This window comes from Protopterus annectens, chromosome 5.part0, assembly GCF_019279795.1.
Source record: "Protopterus annectens isolate FY-2018-M chromosome 5.part0, PAN1.0, whole genome shotgun sequence".
NCBI lineage: Eukaryota > Metazoa > Chordata > Ceratodontiformes > Protopteridae > Protopterus > Protopterus annectens.
The window spans coordinates 1,898,136,880-1,898,158,802 of NC_056735.1; the positions used below are offsets into that span (position 1 = coordinate 1,898,136,880).

At 39.6% G+C, this 21,923-nt stretch overlaps 1 protein-coding gene across 1 annotated transcript in view; it reads left to right on the forward strand.

Annotated features, from left to right (window-relative positions):
* Positions 1 to 1,058: 1,058 nt before the first annotated feature.
* The window catches only part of COG3 (component of oligomeric golgi complex 3), a 1,722,808-nt gene continuing 1,701,943 nt past the window's right edge, over positions 1,059 to 21,923 (forward strand). The window contains exon 1 of the mRNA XM_044072049.1: positions 1,059 to 1,302. Within this exon, the coding sequence (XP_043927984.1) occupies positions 1,132 to 1,302 (171 nt within the window). The 5' untranslated portion in view covers positions 1,059 to 1,131. The remainder of the gene's footprint in view (positions 1,303 to 21,923) is intronic.

Sequence of the window (21,923 nt, forward strand, 5' to 3'; positions counted from 1 at the left end):
GAATGTGGGATTTTTTTATTCTTTTTTGTGTGTGGAAACACACAGAAATACTTTCATCTGTAACAGTAGACTGGTCTTCAGGTGTCCTACAATATTCCACCAGTTAGTTATTATGCCCCAGCACGAAAAATAACCTTGAGCCACCACTGGACCCATCACACTTTTTTTTCTCATTTCTCTGTGGATGTACTGACATTTGAACGACTTGCCCTTTAAATGACCAACAGAGCGGTGAGCCTCAGTTATTCCAAACAAATACACTGAAGCAATCTGGTTGGTCTAAACTACTAGGCGTCAGAAACTACTAGTTTATGCTCATACAATATTAGATAACTCTTCAAAGTGCGCTTACCTTCCTCTGACTCTTAACATGAGCGTACGCTTACTGTTACAGCCTTGTTTATATGTTATAAGTTGGTTCTCCGTTTTCTCATCTGAGGTGAATGCTCGATTCACTGTTTTCTATTTTACTGAGCGTGCGAATATTGTAAATGGAAAATAACTTAGCTACACAAACGTGTCGTTGCTGACTACTGTATTGTTTTGTAATTATATTTAATTAGAGCTACTTAAAAGAGATTTACGGTAATTTGTACCCTATTCCGTAACTGAATTTAACAAATGTAAATACATTTCATACACACACACTCTTCATGGATAGTTAAACTGGTGAACAGCTCAACATTGGTGTAGCACAATACTTCAGCGAAATGGAACTTACGACAGGAAAAAATGCTGCTCTATGATTGGAGGGTCTAATTTTGTTATATTCCCATTAGCAAATGCAAAGCCTGACTGTGAATATACGATCCATTTTACCCAGTAAGATACAGTAAACTAGCTTCTGCTACGAAGTCTTGCTTTTAAAGCGATTCGTAGACAGTAATTCTCCATTGCCTCTCAAATCTCTACTATAGTTTTCTGAACGTTAAATGTATATATAGTTTTACAAAGTTTCAGTAAACACTGTAAAGTACAACAACCCACATTGTTTAAAAACACAATTCAGCTCATTGGTTTATCTTAGGTGCGATAAGACACCTCCCCTCTGTGTCCGGTTGTACAGTAACAGTAGTGCTACGTTGGAGGAATTGAGCTCACACCCCGGAAGAAGATGGGTTTCCTGTTGTGATGACAAATATGGCGGATCAATCCCTGTTGGATTATCATGAAAAAGAAACATGGGATAAAATAGCTCAGTGGGACAGGGGACCTGACCCTATGATTTCTCTTAGTCAGAGGCAGAGTTATTCTATTATGGAGATTAAGGCTGCAGTAGAGAATATGCCTGTTCCTGCAGAGGTAAGACATACTGTAGACTTCTAAAGTTATCATTACTGAATATTATGGATAGATGCAGATGTTTTGGTATCTAGTTAAAACATATTTTAAGTGTGTCCACAGAGTTGCACTGGCTTTTTAAAGAGGTTTTTCTGCGGCTAGTTTGAATTTACGTTGGTCATTTAGTCAGGGCGCATCACACGGAAGTTGTAGAGTTTGTTCCTTCTTGCTTCATAGTGTAAGATAACTCGTTTTGCTTTTATTGTTATCTGGTCTCAAGTTGAGGGGTTGATTACTTTCATGTAATTCTTTATTATATGTTACTTGCTGTGTCACGTAAGCAGTTTTTCACTGTGTTGTAGGATTTCTGTGGCTTTCACTGATTGTAGTTCATAGCTACTTATTTCTCTGGCAAGAGTATTCTTCCAGGTTGCATTCTCTTATCTGTCAGGGACTTGATCCCGCGGTACATGTTGTATTGGAAACAGTTTCTGCCTTAGGTGATTGTAAACTATTATTGGAGGCACATCGTATGCAAGATAGGTGTTGTGAGTATGCTTATCAGAGAATCCAGTGTGTGGCTTAGTAAAGTAAGAAAAATATGTATGAGATCTCCTTTGATTAATTTTTTTAAGGGCATAATTTCTGATGATGTCCTTGATGTAACACTGCGGTTTTCTGCTTTTATGTATAAGTGAAATGTTTTTGGTAATGTTTAGTTTGTTAATGTTAGAGTTGTGCTAAGAAGGAGGAAGTAGTTTTACTCAGACGTTATTCTGAACTTCGTGATGTCCTGCAAGCTGTATGGAATTGCTTAGTGTTCACACAGCCTTTATGAACATTTAATTAGACTCCTCTGAGTCCTTTTGCAATGTTGGCTGATTTAGAAAGGTGGTAGGGATGTTAAACTTCTCTAGTCTATGTTCATTGAGTAGCAGTCAGATGAAAGGAGTGAATTACTTAACAAATAAGATTACCTTCTGTCAGTGTTTTCCCATAGTAGACGGGGAACAGGGACTTCTTTGTAGTAAGTACTAAAAGTTTATTTTAACTGTTTGAGACATTCTGATCTTGCATAGTGTGACACAAGTTTTTTTTTTTTTTTGCTTTATTATTTCACCTCATTTCACACTTACTGACAGGTTCTGTTGTCAGTGTAGCCCTTGCTTATAAAAGCAGTTGTTCATAGGTAGGTACTAGGCTATTGGCCCTAGGGCCTATATAAGCCTAGCCAAAAATGTACCCTGGCTTTTGCCACCCAAGAAAATTATTTTCCTGTGCCCATGTCAAGCGGAACCACAGAAGTGATCCCCGGGGTGAATTTCCTATTACCCATCCAATCATCAAGATTTTTCTTGAAGAGTGCTAATGAGGAGCTCTGTTTGACATAGATAGGTAGTCTGTTCCAGAGTATGGGAAGTCTCTGGGACAGGAATCTATCCCTCCAGCATGTTCTGTTTATTGTGGTGACAAGGTTTAGGTCCCTAGAGCGTGTAGCTTGGAGGTATTGGGATTTCTTTAAGTGGAGCATGTCCAACAGCTCTGGGTTTGACATAGCTTTGTATGTTATGCAGAGATCGCCTCTGAGTAGGCAATGTGCGACGGAGTAAAGCTGGAGTTTTTTGAGACGGTCTGCTAAGGCATCTGTTTGAGGCCAGTAATCATCTTTGTGAGGTATTTTTGCGGCCTTTCCAGTTGTTGTAGATGTCTTGTGCGGTACATACCAAAAGGAACGTTGTACTCTATAATGGGTCTAATGAGTGATGAGTAGAGGGGAACAATGACCTCTTTTTTTCTGTATGAGAAACCTTTTGTGATGAGGTGTGCCACGTAGAAGGATTTCCTGACCACTTTGACAATGTGATTATCAAAGGAGAGACTACTGTACACCTGTGTCCCAAGGTCTCTTATTACACTTCGGTGTCTTGTGAGGTACATACCAAAAGGGGCATTGTACTCTATAATGGGTCTAATGAGTGATGAGTATGATGTGATTATCAAAGGAGAGACTACTGTCCACCTGTGTCCCAAGGTCTCATCACACGTTCGGTGTTAAGTAGACTACTGCCTATGTGGTAGTTCATGGGTACAGAATTTTTACCAAAGGGGATGGCAATGCACTTTTTGGCATTGAGCTTGAGACCATGTCTTTGACAGTAGGCATCTGTCTCAGTGAGGCCATTTTGTAGGATGTCCACATTGTTAGGAGTTTCAATTATGGCTCCTAGTGTGCAGTCATCTGCGAATTTAGTTAGCCAAAGACCTTCTGTGTTAGCCAGTACTTCAGAGAAGTAGATACCAAACAGGAGAGGACCCAGGACTGAACCCTGTGATACTCCACTTGTCACTGGTCTGAAGTCTGATTTGGAGTCTGCTACTTTCACATTGTGGGTTCTTTCAGTAAGCCAGTTGGCAACCCATCTTGTGACATAGGGATTTATACCTAGTTTAGTGAGTTTATCTATAATTCCAGAGTGGGGGATGGTGTCGGAAAGCCTTGGCGAGATCTAGATAGGCTGTGTGAACCACCTTACCCTCATCTATGGCTTTGGTGACTACTTCAAAGAAGTCTATCAGGTTTAGGAGACATGATCTGCCTTTTACAAACCCAAACTGTGTGGGGTCCAGGGTTTGGAGATCTCCAATGTCTTTGTTTATGAGTTTCATGATGATACGTTCCATGGTTTTGGAGGTTTGAAGTGTGCCATTATGGATTAATGGAATCTTTTGCTTAATATGTAAAGTCAAAAATGCATTAATTGTGTAATACTAATAAAACAAGTATCATTTTTGTTAGTTAAGCCTGCTTATTTAGTTTAGTATGTAGGCTGCATTAGTACTTATGAGCTTGCCTGTAATAAACCTACTCTACTTGTGTACTTTGTGATTAAGAACTTGAGTCAAGCAACGTACCCCATTTGCCTACGTTGTATCAAATTACAGAACAAACCTTACTACTTGCTATCACTCTATTTTCACTAAACCTTATCTCTTAACTGTGTTGTAGTACATGGTGTGCTGATTATCCTCCAAAACTGGCAGAGAGGTAAGCCAATTATATAGTGCTGCAGCACGAGATCTGATTTATAATGACTTTCAAAGGAGCATAACAACTTTTGTTAAGCATTGTTGAATGCGGTTATGATCGGGTCTGTATCCTTTCCACGAAAACTCAAGTACTTGAACACCTATCCATCTACCCCAATACAGGAAATGGTCCTTTCATCGAACCTACACAGTGAAACTTTTCCCAGGGCAAAGAGTTAGCTATCCAACATACCAAGTAATACATACACCACAGTATATCGACCCACCAAAGGGGAGCTATGCCCCCCACACACCCCTTACTTAAATATACCAACTCCGAGATAGCACTGCAGTGGAGAAAAGGGCAATTTCTGGATGTTGGACAGCTCTTTGCCATGGGAAAAACTTTCACTGATGTGAACGTTCAGTAAATAGCTGTTCCCTGTATCAGGGTTGATGGATAGGTGTTCAAGTACTTGTGTTTTCGTGGAAGTGATATAGACCTGTTATTATGGGTCTTGCTCTGCAGCACACATGGCAGCAACCCCAGAACAGTGCTGTAAGCATGTTTACAGTTTTGAAAGTTGTAATACATTTTGCACTGCCACATGTAAAATGGTGTGACAAGATAAAGTGTCTTGCACATTTTAAAGCTGTTGGTTGTCTGTACATTATTGCTCTGTGTCACAGCTTTCAAGATAAAAATATAAGTTGGTTTCTAGTGCTTTTTTTTCCTGTTACTTGTAGTAGTACATTGAGGCAGCTAAACCTCCCTGTACTACAACAAATTAAAATAGGTTTTCAGTAATCCTAGCTACTTGCTATGTGTTCATGCCGTGGATATCAAGATTTACCCCTCAAGCTTCAAGGCAAGTTTTTTGACTTCTGTGTTTTGTACATTTAATAGTTGGTTATGATCAGAGATGGCCACACAGGTAGAAACCGCACTCTCCAAAGCCAAGAATACAGCATCCATGGGACCAGATGACATCCCAGGCTGTGTACTACATGAACTACAAAATGAACTGGCAACTCACCTAAGTGTCATGTTTAATCATAGCCTCACCTCAGGCTTTGTGCCCACTAAGTGGCACACGGCTAACGTTATCCCACTCCACAAGGGGGGGGGGTCCGCCTTGGATCCCGGGAACTACCGTCCCATCAGTCTGACAAGCCTGATCTGCAAGGGCATGGAACGCATTATCATGGAACTTATTAACAAAAACATTGGCAACCTTCAAATACTGGACCCCACCCAGTTTGGGTTTGTGAAGGGCCGATCTTGTCTCCTGAATCTGATTGACGTCTTCGACTCATTCTCCAGAGCTGTGGACGAGGGTAAGGCGGTCCGCACAACCTATCTGGACCTCGCCAAGGCCTTCGACACCATCCCCCACTCTGGAATCATAGATAAACTTACTAAGCTGGGCATAAATCCCTATGTCACTCGATGGGTTGCCAACTGGCTTACTGACAGAACCCAGACTGTAAAAGTAGCAGACTCCAAATCCAGCTCCAGACAAGTGGAGTACCTCAGGGTTCAGTCCTGGGACCACTCTTGTTTGACATCTACTTCTCTGAAGTACAGGCCAACATTAAGGGACTCTGGCTAACAAAGTTCGCAGATGACTGCAAACTGGGAGCCATTATTGAATCCCAAAATGATGTGGATATTCTACAAAAGGGCCTTACAGAAGCAGATGCCTGGTACCAGAGCCATGGGCTCAAGCTTAATGCCAAGAAATGTATAGTTATCCCCTTTGGAAAAAAACATGTACCCATGAATTACCACATAGGTGGCAGTACTAAACATCGAAAGTGGGATGAGAGACTTGGGGACACAGGTGGACAGTGGTCTCGCTTTCGATAACCACATCGCCACAACAGTCAGGAAATCCTTCTATGTGGCACACCTCATCACTAAGGGCTTTTCATCCAGAAAAAAGGAGGTCATTGTCCCACTGTACTCATCCCTCATTAGACCCATTATAGAGTATAATGCCCTGTTTGGTATGTACCTCACAAGACATCCGCAACAGCTGGAAAGGCCACAGAAATACTTCACTAAAAGAATCACAGGCCTAAAGCAGATGCCATATGCTGCCCGTCTAAAAAAAAAAAAAAAAAAAAAACTCCAGCTATACTCTGTGGCATATCGTCTACTCAGAGGCGATCTCTGCTTAACATACAAGGCCATGTCAAACCCAGAGCTGTTGGACATGCTCCACTTAAAGAAATCCCAATCCCTCAGAGCCACACGCTCCAGGCATCTAAACCTTATCATCACAATGAACAAAACATGCTGGAGGGATAGTTTCCTGACCGAGAGACTCCCCATACTCTGGAATAGACTGCCCATACATGTCAAGCAGAGCGCCTCATTGGCCCTCTTCAAAAGGAACCTTGATGATTGGATGGGAGATAGGAAATTCACCCCGGAGATCATGTCAGTTGCCCTGCTAGACAGGGGTCCAGAGAAGTAAATATTGTGGAAAGAAATATCCAGGGAATTGTTATGGCTAGGCTTGAATAGGCCCTAGGGCCGATAGCCTAGTACCAACCTATGAACCTGAGCATAAGCTTCTATGTTGTGAGTAGTTACGATTGTTGACTCTTATTGCAGTCTGTAATATTATTTACATTATTAGTGTATACTTTACTGTTGTTCTCAGTTCTGCTACTCTACTACTCCTGATTATTAATTTTAATTTTATGTTTGTTTATTACTGCTATGGTAAGAAGTGATCCATTGCAATGTATTGAAAATGTTACCTTTAATTTACCAAACTTAAAATTGCAGTTAAAATATACTAGATTCAAATTTTTGTACTTGACCTAGTGGACACAATATTGTTGAATGAGTATTAAGCATGCTATCTGTACTAAATGACTGTTTGTTTGTTTTATTAGACTGAGGGCCTCATTTCTCCCTTAAGATCCATGGGTGCCCACTGCCACTCAATTTATAGTAGCTCATTCTTCTTCTTTCAGATTTTCCTGGTTAGGGGTCACCCACCACAGTGGATTACCTGTCCGCTCATGATTGGCAGTGGAGTTTTACGATGTCGAGTTGCCAGCCCAGCGCCCAACCTTCCACAGAAGGTGTACACACACACACACACACACACACACACACACACACACACACACGCGTGCACCTAGGGCCAATTTAGAGTGTCCAATCCACCTACATCTTTGGGATGTGGGAGGAAACTGGAACACCCGGAGGAAACCCATGCGACCACAGGGAGGACATGCAGACTCTGCACAGAAGGCACCCCAGCCAAGGATCGAACCAGAGAACCTTTTGCTGTGAGGTGGCAATGCTAACCACTGCACCACCACGGCCGCCCACTTTATAGGAGCTCATTATACATAGAAAACAAGCCACTAGCATGTTTGTTTTATAACTGCACACTATTTAAAGTAGTGTATTTTGTTATATTTTAATATAAATAATAATTTCATCATAAATGTTTTTCTGCTATTATCTGAAATCGTTATTATTCAGAAAGGAGTTGAGAGGTCTTGCAGTATGTTACAGTAAAACTGAATTTGAAAGTTTGTTTCTTTTGTGATGTTGTAATTTAATAGCATTGCCTATTTCAAATATGCAGTGGTTTTGTCTTGAGTATTTTCCGTGTGCACTGTGACAGGAGGTACAGAACTCTACATCTGACACTTTTTTATATGGGAGAAGGTACCTTTTGTTCTTGTTTTATGATTATGTTCAGATCCTTTCAACATGAAGCTTTCACTAAAAAAAAGACCATGAGAAATACATTTATACTTTTAAAAATGAATAGAAAGAAAGCAAGTAAAAACTTTTTGGTCCACTGTAACTGTCTTGGATTTCATTTATGTTATGTGCATTCTGTGATGGACTGGGTATAGATTACCTTGTTGCAGGTTACATCATGTGAAATTTGCATGTTTAATTTGTTTTGTACAGCCTCTCTGTGCCAGCTTACACCATGTTTTTCTGAAAGGTTCATATTCTTGCAAATAAGACTGATGTGGATGGCTGTATTTTACTTTCTTCAGGTGCCACTCATGTCTCGCAAAGAAAGTGAGACCTCCCCCCAATTCAACACCTCCAGTCAGTATTGTTTCATATACCCTCCCAGTGTTAGTTTGTAAATAGACTACAGCAGGAGAACTCTATTGTGTGTTGTGGGATCAGTCTGCCACAACTTCAGCCTAACATTTAAACTACTAGTCCATGTGTTTGGGTATGTTGCAGCTTGACTAAATATCCCGTTGAACTCATTCATACTTGTCTAAGACAAGGTACTCTTGGTGACAAGGTTTGATGCCATAAAAGCATTTGATAGTCAACTGGGATTTTATTAGTAGAGTAATTGCATAATTTATGTTATGGTAAAATAATAAGGTTTAGTAAGAGGAAATGTGAAAGGTTGAGGTAACAATTACTTTGGGAGGGGTCCTCTCTGATGAGCTTTGTTTATCGAGAGAAATCAAGCAGAGGTTCCCTCTTTCCCCCTTTATTTGCATTATGTTTACAGCCATTAGCAAAGAAATTAAGGGTTTCACAAATTTAAAGATATAGCCAGTGTGGTAGTAAAGAAAAAGTTAGCCTATTTGCAGCTCATATTATTTTGTACTTGATAAGTTCAGAAAAGGACCTTCCATAGTTGTGGAACATGTTCATACAGTTTCAAGCCTTTTTGAGTTGTGAAATAAATTAAGATGAAACAAAAGCTATGGCAGTAAACTGCATTCACCCATGAATTGATTCAGCACTACCCTTACTTATGGGGACATGACAAGATGAAGTATTTTTTTATGGATTAAAAAGGATGGTTATAGCAGCTAAGGATATATGTGAAGAAAGAAAAGAAGGTAGTACAGAAATTAAAACAAAAAAAAAAAACGTTTGGGAGTCTGAACTCATTCTAAAATCTACTTTAATGAAACACCAACACAAATGTTGATAGGTTAAGCGCTTTTGTCACACAGTGACATCACTCCAACATTTAAAGCAGCACTATTCCCAAACACATATGCAAAATTAAAATGATAAATCTACACTTCCAACCAGTAAAAAGGAGGACAAAAATAAAAAATCTTAGAAAAAATTCCTGGGGAAAAAAATCAACATGTAACACAACTCAACATTTGTTAGCTCTCTTTCAGCTCACTATGAATGGAAATTGTCTCGTTCAGACCAGGAAAACTGGTGGCATCAAAGTGCAGTTGCCAAAAAATTTCTCGCTGCAATAAATGATTCATCCAGTCCACGGGGAATATACCAAGTTTAATGTGTTCTAACACCAAAAACTTAAAGTTCTTGAAGCCTGGTCAAACACCAGAATGTCTTGCCAGGGCACTTTTATTATCATTCTTTCTAATACCGTAGACATGCGTGTATATTCTTTTATTCCAGGAATTAATGGTCTTGCCAATGTAGAAGGCCCTGCATGTTTCACACAATGCTAGGTAGACAACTCTTTCAGAGTCACAATTTTATTTGCACCATGTCCTATGCCGTTCAACCTAGGTAACCAAACATCCCCAGGTGATGTACATATGAATGAACATTGATTACAATGCCCACATTTCCTTGTGACAGGAGGTATAGAACTCTCAGCAAATATTTAATGTTCCTCTTATTCTTGAAAGTAAATGTAGGGACAGCTGAAAAATTTATTTTATTTATTTTACATTTGTTGACCGGGATAGTCCAACTGGATTTATGTCCATTTTCAGTACAGTCCCGGGGAGATAAGCTCCAAGAGATTACTAGACTACTAACATACAGGTACTAGTCGTTATACAGTTAAATACTACAAATTTTAAACAGTTCAGGAATCGTCACAGTTTATACCAAAAACATGTTACAAGCATTAGATAAGATATTTTAGACTTTATGTACAAGACTTCATTAGTAACTAGAAAGTAATTGTTAAACAAATGCGTACTTCAAGTTTCAACAGTTCAGCATTGCTCACAGTTTAAACAACACTTGTTGCCTGCCTTAGGTAGGATGCTTTAGAATTATATGCAGAAGAATTTAACTAGAGATAATTTAAAATACCTATTAGGATAAGGTATGTTTTTGCCAAGGATAGGCCTTTATCTAAAAAGACACAAAGCAGGAATTGGGTCTTAAGAGAGGGTATTTGGGATATGGAATTAGGTCTTAAGAGAGGGTATTTGGGATATAGTATGAGATTAGTCCGGATTTGTACAGGGACATAACCAATGGGTTTTAAGATAGAGTTTCAGATTGTGTTTAAAAAGTGTAAATGAAGACAGTGATGTAAGTTCATGGGGGAGTTGGTTCCAATACTTTCCAACTGCATTTGAGAACAGAGCATCTCCTGCCATGTTATTAGATTTACATGTTGATACAAGTAGTTTATTAGATGAGCGTAAAGTTGAAAGGTTCTTATATCAGGTAATGTGACTAGCAAGTATTTGGGTATTGGTAGGTCTGAAAAGGGTTTTGTGCGCAATGGTGAGTTGTTTAAAGTGAATCTGATTCAGAAGCTCTAACCAGCCTAATTGTTTCAGATTATGGCAGTGATGGGTCCTAAAGGAGGAAGCAGTAACAAATCTGGCAATGCTATTGTAAGCGTTGGCTAGCTTGTTAAGGTTATTTTTTGACAAGTTAGTATATATGGAAGAAGCATAAAGAAGTGTGGAGATAAGGTGGGAATAGGCAGTAGTGGTTCTGGCTAATGGAGAGAGAAAGGGTTTTATCCTATAGAGGGAGCCTAGTTTCCTGTTGACAGTTTTTATGGTATTGTTGATATGGATTTCAAAGTTCAGGTTATCAATGGTTACCCCTAGAAGTTTAGTTGTTGGATCGGGAGATATGAGTGTACCATTATTGGATAAGACTGAAAAATTCATTGAGAGTGATTTAAGGGTAGGAGCAAAGAGGAGGAGTTTGTTTTTTGGGGGTTCAAGAGGAGGCAGCGTTGTAGAAACCAATTTTCTCTTTTATTGAACATTGTCTGAGTTAGAGTCTGTAGTTGGGATTGAGATTTAACTGAGCAGATTATTGTTGAATCATCTGTGTATTGCACACAGTTAGTTGAAGGAATAGCTAGGTTGAGGTCATTGATAAATATTGAGAAAAGGAGGGGGCCCAATATAGAGCCCTGAGGAACACCTAGGGTAACTGGGAGATGGGATGAGAGGTTGTTGTCCCATAGCACTGCCTGCTGTCTGTTATCAAGGTAGGACTGGAACTATTTTATAGTCTTTGTGTCCAGAGAGAAGGATTTTAGAATATTGAGAAGTGGTGGTTGACCATGTCAAATGCTTTTGAAAGGTCGATGAAAAGTGCTGAAGAGAGAAGATTGTTATTGCAGTTTTTATTGATGCTGTCAGTGAAGGATAAGAGTGCTGTTGTTGTACTGTGGAAGGGCCTGAAGCCATGTTGAAATTTGGCCAGTAAATTGTTCTGGATTAGGTTGTCTAGTAACTGTCTGTGGATGCACTTTTCCATTATTTTAGCTAATGGGGAAAGTAGAGCTATGGGACGATAGTTAGAATATTCTCTGGAGTTTCCTCCCTTGTGTAGGGTGATAATGTAGGAGATTTTCCAGATGGTGGGAATAGTGCTTTCTTGTATGGTTCTGTTTTATCAGCAATGATACAGGACAAGCTATGACTTTGGCTGCCTTTTGCAGGTATTCAGCAGGTAGCTGGTCAGCTGAGGGGGTAGTAGGTTTTAGTTTACTTAAGAGTTTGCAGATGAGGGAAGTTGGGACAGGTTGCAGGTTTAGAGCTGGGAGAAAGTTAGTAGTATTAGTTGATTAGCAAGTGTTTGGATGGTCTCAGTGAAAAAGGTATTAAAAGCATTAGCAGTTTAGGTTCATAGGTTCATACTAGGCTATCTGCCCAAGGGCATTTATAAGCCTAGCCCATAGTTATGTGGCTTTCGCCACCCCTTTAGTTTGAATAAAAACTATGCCTATTATTTTGCTGTGCCTCTGTCAAGCAGTGACACTGAAGTAATCCCTGGGGTATATCTGCAATCTCCCATCCATTTGTCAAGATTCCTCTTGAACAAGGCCAGCGAGGTGCTCTGCCTCACATGTACCGGGATTTTGTTCCACAGCATAGGGATTGTCGGAATTTGATCCTATAGGGGGTGATGTTGCGGATTGGCCTGGTTGAAGTAGTCTGTTTATGCTAGCCCAGAACTTTTGTGGATTATTTTGGTTGGTCTGTTGGAGGTGGAAGCAAAAGTTTTTTTTATCTTTGAGTATAGCTTTCTTAGTCTCATTTCTTTTTTGCCTGAATTGTTGTTGGTCTACAGGGTTTTTAGTAGTTCTCCATAGTGCCCAAACTTTATTTCTCTGTTGAATTTTCTGCCTGGTTTTCTTTGTAAGCCATGGGGCAGGTTTAGATTTAATTTTGATGGAATGCTTTGGTGCATGGTGATTAAGGATTGTTAAGTATTTTGAGTTAAAGTACTTTGTTGCTTCGTCAAGTGGGAGGTATTTTATAGGTGACCAATCACATTATTTTAGTTCAGCTTGGAAGTTATTGGGGTTAAAGTTCCTGTTGCTTCTTATTGTTTTATATATGGTTGGGTTGTGTGAGCTCGACCTTTGCCTGATTATGTAAGTGAGAGAATAGTCACTTACATCGTCAGGGAGGGTCCCTACATTATAGAGTTGTTGGTGATTATTTATTATAATCCACTCTGGGATGGATTCTTTGTTATTGGGTTTATTAATTCTGGTTGGGGAATTGATTGTTTGTGAGAAGCCATTAAGGTTAATATGGGAGGTTGGTGATTCAGTAGAGCAGTCCTTCCAGTCTGTATTAAAGTCTCCAAGAATTCTTGTCTCTTGGGGAATTTTGGTGGAGAGTTCAGCAAGAATACCTTCCAGAGTGGTGGTGATGTTACCAGGGGGCAAGTAGATATATATTATATTTAGGGATTTGCTGGGATTACGTTTAAGTTTGGTGCTAATGATTTCTGCATTGTTTTCAGAAGAGGAACCAAGATCTAGTATAGATATTTGTAGCCCTTCTTTATAGAGGATAGCAACACCCCCTCCCCCAGATGGAATAATTTCAACATCTTGTGTAGTGGGTTTTAGCCATGTTTATGTTAAACAAAGTATATTAAAGGAATGAACATCCAGAAGAGCATGGAGGTGGGCAGTTTTATTATTTATGCTGTGAATATTGAGGTGAGATATATAGAGTGAGTTGGGAGATTTAGATGGGATATTTGGGGTAGCGGGAACATGAATTTGTGGTTCTATGCTTGTTTTTTGTCCTGGTCCTGGCTTAGGATGAATGTCCCCATCTAGTAAGGAGAGGTGTAATAGTTTGTTTAAGGGATTGTGGAGGTTAAAGTAATGGTGAAGAGGTTTTTTAGGTTTTAGATAGTTGTATTTGATATGGGTCAGTCTGTGATATTTAGCAGGTAAATAGCTAGGTAAAGATGTTATATTTATGCGTTCTGGGGAGTTAATTAGAAGTTTAGTACTTGTTTGCACATTAGGGAAGTTCAGCTGTACATATTTTGACTGTTCATATGAGGTTAGCAGGTAGGTTGCTGTTAGAGAAAGTAGGAGAAAGATAATGATTAGGAGCTTTAGTTAGATTTGGAAAGGTCGCGTTTGCATAGTGACGAATAAGCTTACTGGTGTTCTTTAAAGGGGAGGAGTTATACTAGGGGTGATTAGAGAGAGGTGTATGTAGAATTTTAACAAGATGACTATTGTGATTGGATTGGAAAGGAAGAGGGTGTGGTGAGGATGTTTAAGCTTAGGAGCAGTAGGGGTGTGTGGGAATTGGGAGTAGGGGAGCGGAGTGAGCCCGCAGGGCAGATGGAGCGGGTAGAGACAAGAGAGGTAAGGAGCTGAGAAGAGTAATCAGTTGAAGCAGGGATTACAGTAGGTAGGTAACTCTAAATACTAGAATAAAGTTAAGAGTAGATAATAGAGCTATTTGGAGGGTGTGTGAGAACTAACCATAAAAAGAAATAGATGTTATGGGCTACAGTTTAATAGCAAGTCTGTGGATAAACATTATATAGCAAAGGTGTAGTACAGGTCAGGAGAAGGCTTCAAGGCCTGGAAGGGACAAGTCTGCCACATGGTGGCCCAAATTTAATTTATTGTAAGCAGGGTAAAAAAGGAGGGAGTTTAGGTTCCTAATGCAAGAAAAGGAGTAGTGGTTCCAAGTGTCTTTAAATGGTGGAAAAAGTAGATTAGACTGGTTACAGAGTGGGGAGAGAGTAAAGCTGCTGGTTTTCCTGGCTAGCACTTTATAACCACCTAGATCTAATAATAAGTTATAGCTATACTGGCCGTGATAGTTTAGACACATACTTTCATGCTCCCTTTACTGAGAAAGTACAGGGATGGGTTGCTCAACTGTGGAGACTGAAGGGAGTTTGGACAGGGTCCTTGTTCTTCAGGTTGTTAGTTTCTGTGTCCTAGAGCGGTGTACTCCAGATTGGAGAGCTGGGATTGTTTTAGGAGGAAAAGAGAGAGAGAAAAATAGTAGAAACAAGATATTTAGTTTAGTATCAAAGGCATTGTAATTAAACAGAGTATTACAAGCATATAATCACGTAGAACTGTGCAAAAATGTAGTTCAGGCTATCAAGTTGTCTAGAAAGAAGCATCACTCCTTACAAGTCTTCTAATCCGTATTATAGCAAGTCCTTATCAAAAGTAAGTAATCAAAATTCTGGTCAAATCTTATTATTCTAACTAGGCTAGGAACAAGACTATAGGAAGCTACAAGGTATATATCCAGTTAGGTAACAATGATAGCCGTAAAGTTATCATTAGCGCTAACACTATAGAGCAATAACTGTAACTATAGCTTACATTTAATAATCTAGTTCACGCTTTTTATTAACAGCTCATATATATAAATAAATAATGCAGATAGTAACTATATATGTAAGCCTATATGTGCTTAATGAACATAAGTATTGTAAAAGCATAGCATGGTTAAATAAGCATATACAATTATTCCTGTATGAATGCTATCTGCGAAAACATTTACAATTGATACAGCACTCCCAATGTTTTTAATCATAGACCTGAAACAATAACCTTAGGTGGACATTGCAGGGAAGTAGATTTCTCTAACTTAATGCAGGGAACTTGGACCCTTGGAAAAATGTTTGTTGATGTCTACTTTGCTTGAGAGCAAATACCAATTCCTACGAATAATGTTCTGTATATCCCTGGAATCTAAGGAATAATATAAAATCATGTTGTTCTTGCACTCTGGTACAGTAAGTGAGTTGTACAAGGCCAGATTGAACAACAGTCCCTAAGGCAAGACAAAGTACCCAACACTTTAGTCATAGGTGACTCTATAGTCAGGCACACTAATGTCCCACTTACCAGGCTGAACAAGGGGAAAATTACAGTCAAGCTGCCTGTCGGGTGCCGGGATCTGCCACATAACGCATGCACTCAAGTCACTCCACAACAAGTACAAATGTGACTCTGTCATTGTCCATGTTGGAGTGAATGACTTGAGACGTACCTCCCTGGACTACATGAAAAGAGACATGGAAGAGCTCTCGGATCATGTGGCCCAGGCAGGTATGACCCTAGCCCCGAGTAGCATCCTGCCTTCACCCAGAATGATACCACAGTATAAGGACAAAACGACTGACTTCAACAATTGGCTAAGCTTCTGGTGTCATTCAAAGGGGAATCTAGTATCTGTCTGCCTGGGACGACATGATCGACAGACCACAATGCTTTGCCAGAGATGGTCTGCACCTGTCCCCTGGGATTCAGGTTACTAGCTAAGGTTCTTGCCACCACTATAGTGCCTTTTTTTAGGCAAAGTTCAAAGGACAAAACCACCACCGTAACAAGTACAAGCATGCAAAATCTGAAGGTAATGCTACTCAATGCTAGAAGTCTAAACCTCAAAATGCACTCTCTCGAGGCACTCCTAAAAATGGAGAACATTGATATCTGTGCAGTAACTGAAACCTGGTTCAGTGCACCAGAGAACACCCCTGCAATACCAGGCTACAACTCTTACCACACTTTTTGGCCACCAGGACTGAAACACTAAAGGTGGGGGAGTGTCCATATTCACCGGGTATATTCACACCATCCTTCTATGTGGCACACCTCATTGCTAAGGGCTTTTCATCCTGAAAAAAGGAGGTCATTGTCCCACTGTACTCCTCCCTCATTAGACCCATTGTAGAATGCAATGCCCCGTTTGGTATGTACCCCTCAAGACATCTGCAACAACTGGAAAGGCCGCAGAAATACCTCACTAAAAGAATCACAGGCCTAAAGCAGATGCCCTATGCTGACCGTCTGAGAAAACTCCAGCTATACTCTGTCACATATAGTCTACTCAGAGGTGATCTCTGCTTAACATACAAGGCCATGTCAAGCCCAGAGCTGTTGGACGTGCTACACTTTAAAGAAATCCCAATCACTCCAAGCCATATGCTCCAGGGATCTAAACCTTGTCATCACAATGAACAAAACATGCTGGAGGGATAGGTTCCTAACCAAGGGACTCCCCAGACTCTGGAATAGACTGCCCATACAAGACAAGCAGAGCACCTCTTTGTCCCTCTTCAAAAGGAACCTTGATGATTGGATGGGAGATAGGAAATTCACCCCGGGGATCACATCAGTCGCCCTGCTAGACAGGGGTCCAGGGATGTAAATATTGTGGGAAGAAAGACATGGAATTATTATGGCTAGGCTTGTATAGACCCTAGGGCCTAGTACCAACCTATAATCCTATGAATAGGGGAATACTGGTCCATCCTATGGGACCAAACCTCCTCCTGTAATTTCTCAAGCAGTGTCAGAGGGTATTCTCTATTAAAAAACATACCTTTTAACTGTTCAAACTGCTTCAAACAATTATTGTCCTCGGAAGTAAGCCTTGAAACTCTAATCAGTTGGCTCTTAACCACCCCTTTCTTTTGATGGAAGAGGTGACAACTGTCAAAGGATAGAAAAGCATTACAAAATGTGGGTTTCTGAAAAATCTGTGTCTCAAATCCATTGGTGGGCAACTTAGAAATTTCAATTTCTAAGTAATGGATTGTTTCGCCACTCATGGTGTATGTAAACTCAAGGAATGAGGTACTGTTTGCCAAGGTCTCAACAAAATGAATGAATTCATCTTGGGAGCCATCCCAGATGATCAGAAGGTCATCCTGGAATCTGAAATATCCCCTACAGTTCTTGTATTTGGGGCATTTGAAAACAAGTCCAACTCCCACCACAACAATACTATGTTGGCAAACAGGGGGGCACCCATGCCGACACCTGAGATTTGTTTGAAGAATTCACCACCAAAGGACAAAATGTTGTTGCAAAGAACAATTTCCATGAACTCAATAACTAAATCCTTAGCTGTTGGATCTAAACCACCAAACCTAGTCACCACTTGGCCAAACCAGTCCAAACCAATGTCTTGTGGAATGATGGTAAACAAACTTTTAATGTCACACGTAGCAAACAGAAAGGAACCACCAGAATCCACCTTCCTTAACTTGTCAATCAAATCCCAAGAGTCTTTGACAATGTGTGGAAAAGGAAGCAATTTTTTTAGTTTAAAATCAATAAATTTAGCCAAGGGTTCTGTAACAGAGCCGTGAGCAGAGACTATTGGACATAATGGTGGATCAGCCATGGAAGAATGTACCCTTTCGGAATACCAAAAATCTGGAGTGTCACGGGATGTTCAATCCTCAGATAGTCATATAAATTCTGAGGAATGTGTTCAAATAATAACAGTTCATCCAGTGCAATCTTAATGGCTCTGTAAGCAATATTTATTTCATTGACTGGCACTGCAGTATATACATTAGTGTCATTCAACAGTCTATATAGTCTTCCTGAGTAATCATGGGTGTCTATAATTACAAGGGCTCCCCCTTTGTCGGGTTATATGCATCATATGCTGTTGTCCTTAATGAAACCATTTAACAGTGGGGGTCATATTAAAAAATTTGATTAGAAGTCAAAACCTCCCGAATGTCTCTCACATATCCTTTCAAAGATGCTGAGGGCAGAGTGAAGAGGGGGGTTAGCTACACTCTTCCTTCTAGGGCCAGCCACATCGGTGTTGAAGGATGAATGATCATCCATTATTAAATGAAAAATTAAACTTCCTTGTAAATATTTTTAAATCAAGTATGGTGTCCTCTATGGAAGCTTTACTCGCTGAGATAAAATTAAACCCCCTTAAGGAAATCTTTATGATGCTCAGGGCCCACAGGTAGCTTAGTATAATTGTAGATGATAAAATCAAAAAAAGAAGTAACACTGACAACCCTCTCCTCTTATCTCCCAACACTCAGACTTGCATTTATATCTTTCCTCATGACATAGATTGCGGAAGATGTGCATATTTTCCTCACAACGTGGATTGTTTTCCTCACAACGTGGATTGCAGACGGCATGCTTATTTTCCCCACAATGTGGATTGCAGACAGCGTGTTTATTTTCCCCACAATGTGGATTGCAGAGGGCATGCTTATTTTCCCCACAATGTGGATTGCAGAGGGCGTGCTTATTTACTCCAGAGTCTTTCTTGGTGGTCTCTGTTTTGGTTGACATCTCCAAGATGCCAGCAAGATTGCCTAGAAAATCCTGACACAGTGGCCACTGTACAGCCGCTGTACACATTGTCAGACCAGTTTCTTGCACCCCCAGAGGGAGTGCTTGGTTTGGGCAGAGACTCCAAAAATAGGTTTTACTACCCCAACCTATCTCTGGACAGCTCATTCTCCTGCTCCCTACATATACTGATGACCATGGTTGGGGAGGGCATTATTTAGAGTAGATAATCCAAGGGATGTGGTCTCAGACAGAGATCAAGCTGCTCATAAACATTCTGGAAAAGAAAGCATCACTCTTGATATTACAGACCTTCAAGACTCTCTCCGTAGTGGTGCAGTAGCCATCCACAGCAATGACATGGCTGTGATGTGACACATCAGCAAGTGGGGAGGGACACTTTCCTATCATTTGGAAAGATCACAAAGCTGTGACAGTGAGCTATTTTGTCTCTTCACTTTTCTGGTAGCTACCCATACTCCTGGTTAGGCAAGTTCCTTAGCAAACAGGCTCAATGTGTGTTTCTTTGAAATATTGCTAGCACCAGTATGTTGGTCATACTAGTTTGTTTTTTTGTGTGCTAGACAGCTTCAAAATTCTTATGTAATGAGGGTGATTCAGAAAAATTGTATGAAAGGGTAAATAAAACATGAAAATGGGGACATACCTCCAACAATAGGGACAGTCTGTGCAGGGTTAAATCAGGCTTGAAAATAGGAATATTCCTCCAGAACCGGGACAGTTGAGATGTCTGTCTTCACTCAATCATATGGCAGACTTCACCCAGACCTTCTGTTTCTGTGCCCAAAATGCATGACTACTTGATTTGCAATAATGACCAAGGAACCTGCTTACCTATCTAGAATGATCCAAATGCTGACTTTTCAGTAACGTACAGAATAAAATTGATTAGATTTGCCTTTGGGCAACTTCCATGAGGCTGGACAATTTATAGCTCCATTTCCCACTGTGCAGGATTATTTATCTCAGTTTTTTCTGGCTTAAGCTACTCTTCATTAATGGTAGGTTCAGCAGCCTTATCAAATTTTCATCTGGGATGATGCCCTGAAAATATGTAAGGCTTTACTGTAAGACTGCTTCCTGCCTAGACCTCCAAGTAAAGAATGTGTTGCAACAGGACTTTCATTTCTTCCTGGTAAAATTGACCGTATTCTTCTTTTGAGCTGGTACCCAGAGTAGAGCTTTATAGGTAGAGTTATGGGAAAACCACTGTATGATGAATCCAAAAAAATGTTATTGAATTCTACGTATGGTACCTCTTCTTCATTATATTGGAGATTGTATACATGGAAATTTATGAATAGGAGTTTCTATACTCTACATAAAATAAATCTTATACTAAACAAAAAACAGTGAAAGTAAATGTGATGAATTACTAGAGGCCAACTGGGTTTACATGTTCATTGAATGTAGAAATGTTGTTCAGTACTGGAAAAACTTCAGATATTTTGTAAATGCGCTATGGTCTGATAACTGTCATATTTCTAACTCACTAATCCTATTCAGTGTTCCTATACCTAATGTAATACCGAAATCTCAGATTCAGTTACTCTGGTCAATTTTTGCAATTGCCAGAAAAGTTATTACTTTGAATTGGAAAAGTAAACAAGATTTGATATTTAAAGATTTTATTAATTTAGCAAAAGGTGTTTGTAAAAAAAGAACTGCAAACCATTTGTTATACAACTCATAACATTACTCATAAAAAAAAATAGCATGGCAAAAATTGGAAAACCTTGTGAACAAATACTGATAACTTCTCGTGGATAAAATGATGGTTTATTATGGATGAATGTAAACATTGTAAATTGTTCTATTGTTTTTATTGTATTTGTTATATATACATTTGTGTGTGTTTATAATGAAAACAATATAAAAATGTTTTTGAAAAAAAGGGAAAACCACTGTTTAAAGTAGCTGTTACTTCAGATAAAAAGGTTTTGGAACTATGCTTTAAGCTCAAAGCTGCTATATTTAATTTTCCATAAAGAAGTGTCATTCTGGGCTAGCTATTTATGCCTAAAGATAGCCACAGAAATTAACTTTTATGCTAAGTTATCTTTCTGCTAGTATTATTTCATCAGTATGTCAATAAAGGAGAATATATGTTAAACTATTTTAGATGTTTATAGACCGGCGTGTTTTTTATTTGGACAGAAGAAAATTCAGAAAAGTTTATCAGCTTTTCATTTCCTATACAAGGAACATATTGGGTCAAAAACATCACATTGTCGTGATGGCTTTCAAACTGTATTATTTTATGTTATCAGAAATTCGGAAATGTAAACTAAAGTCTGCTAGAGCAGAGGCTACCTTTTACACTTTCTATAAAAATGCTTGCTAGATATTTGTATACTACATCCATCTTGTTATATATTGCAAACGTGTGCAGAGAAACTCTTGCTGTAATCTCAGGATCCAGGGTAGCTTTCTGAGCCACTGTAGACAAGAGTACCCTGTCTTGATGACATCCAGGAGGTTTAGCCTGGTTTCTGTCCTATGGGTTGAAGTGGATGGGACTGCATCATATAAGATATGAAAGATATTTACTTGCCACATTGATGAATCTTCATCATCTATAACTGTCCCTTTCAATGACCCTTCCATCCTTAGTCAGTGAAGCCTGGAATGGTGATGCAGTCCTGTGTGTGTTTTGTTATGCTTATTATGACTGCATGTATAGGTAGGTGTTCATTCACTGTTTTGGGGTGTGATGATGTGAGGTAGTGCTGGCTGTCACAGTAGGAGTAGGACAGTGCATGTGTAACCTATGCCAGCATAGCTAGCTGGAGTTCTGTAAAGAATTTTATGCCATTTGAATATCAAACTGATTTATACAGATGCTTGTGTTAAAAATGTATTTGTAAAGTTGATTTTGTTAAAAATGTATCAACAGTGGGTCCTTGTTGCAACTGATAAAATGTATATATTTTAACAGAAGATGCTGGAGGGGAAGGGGTTAAGCTCAGCCCAGCTAACCTTAAGAAAAATGGCCTGAAATTAAGTGACTTG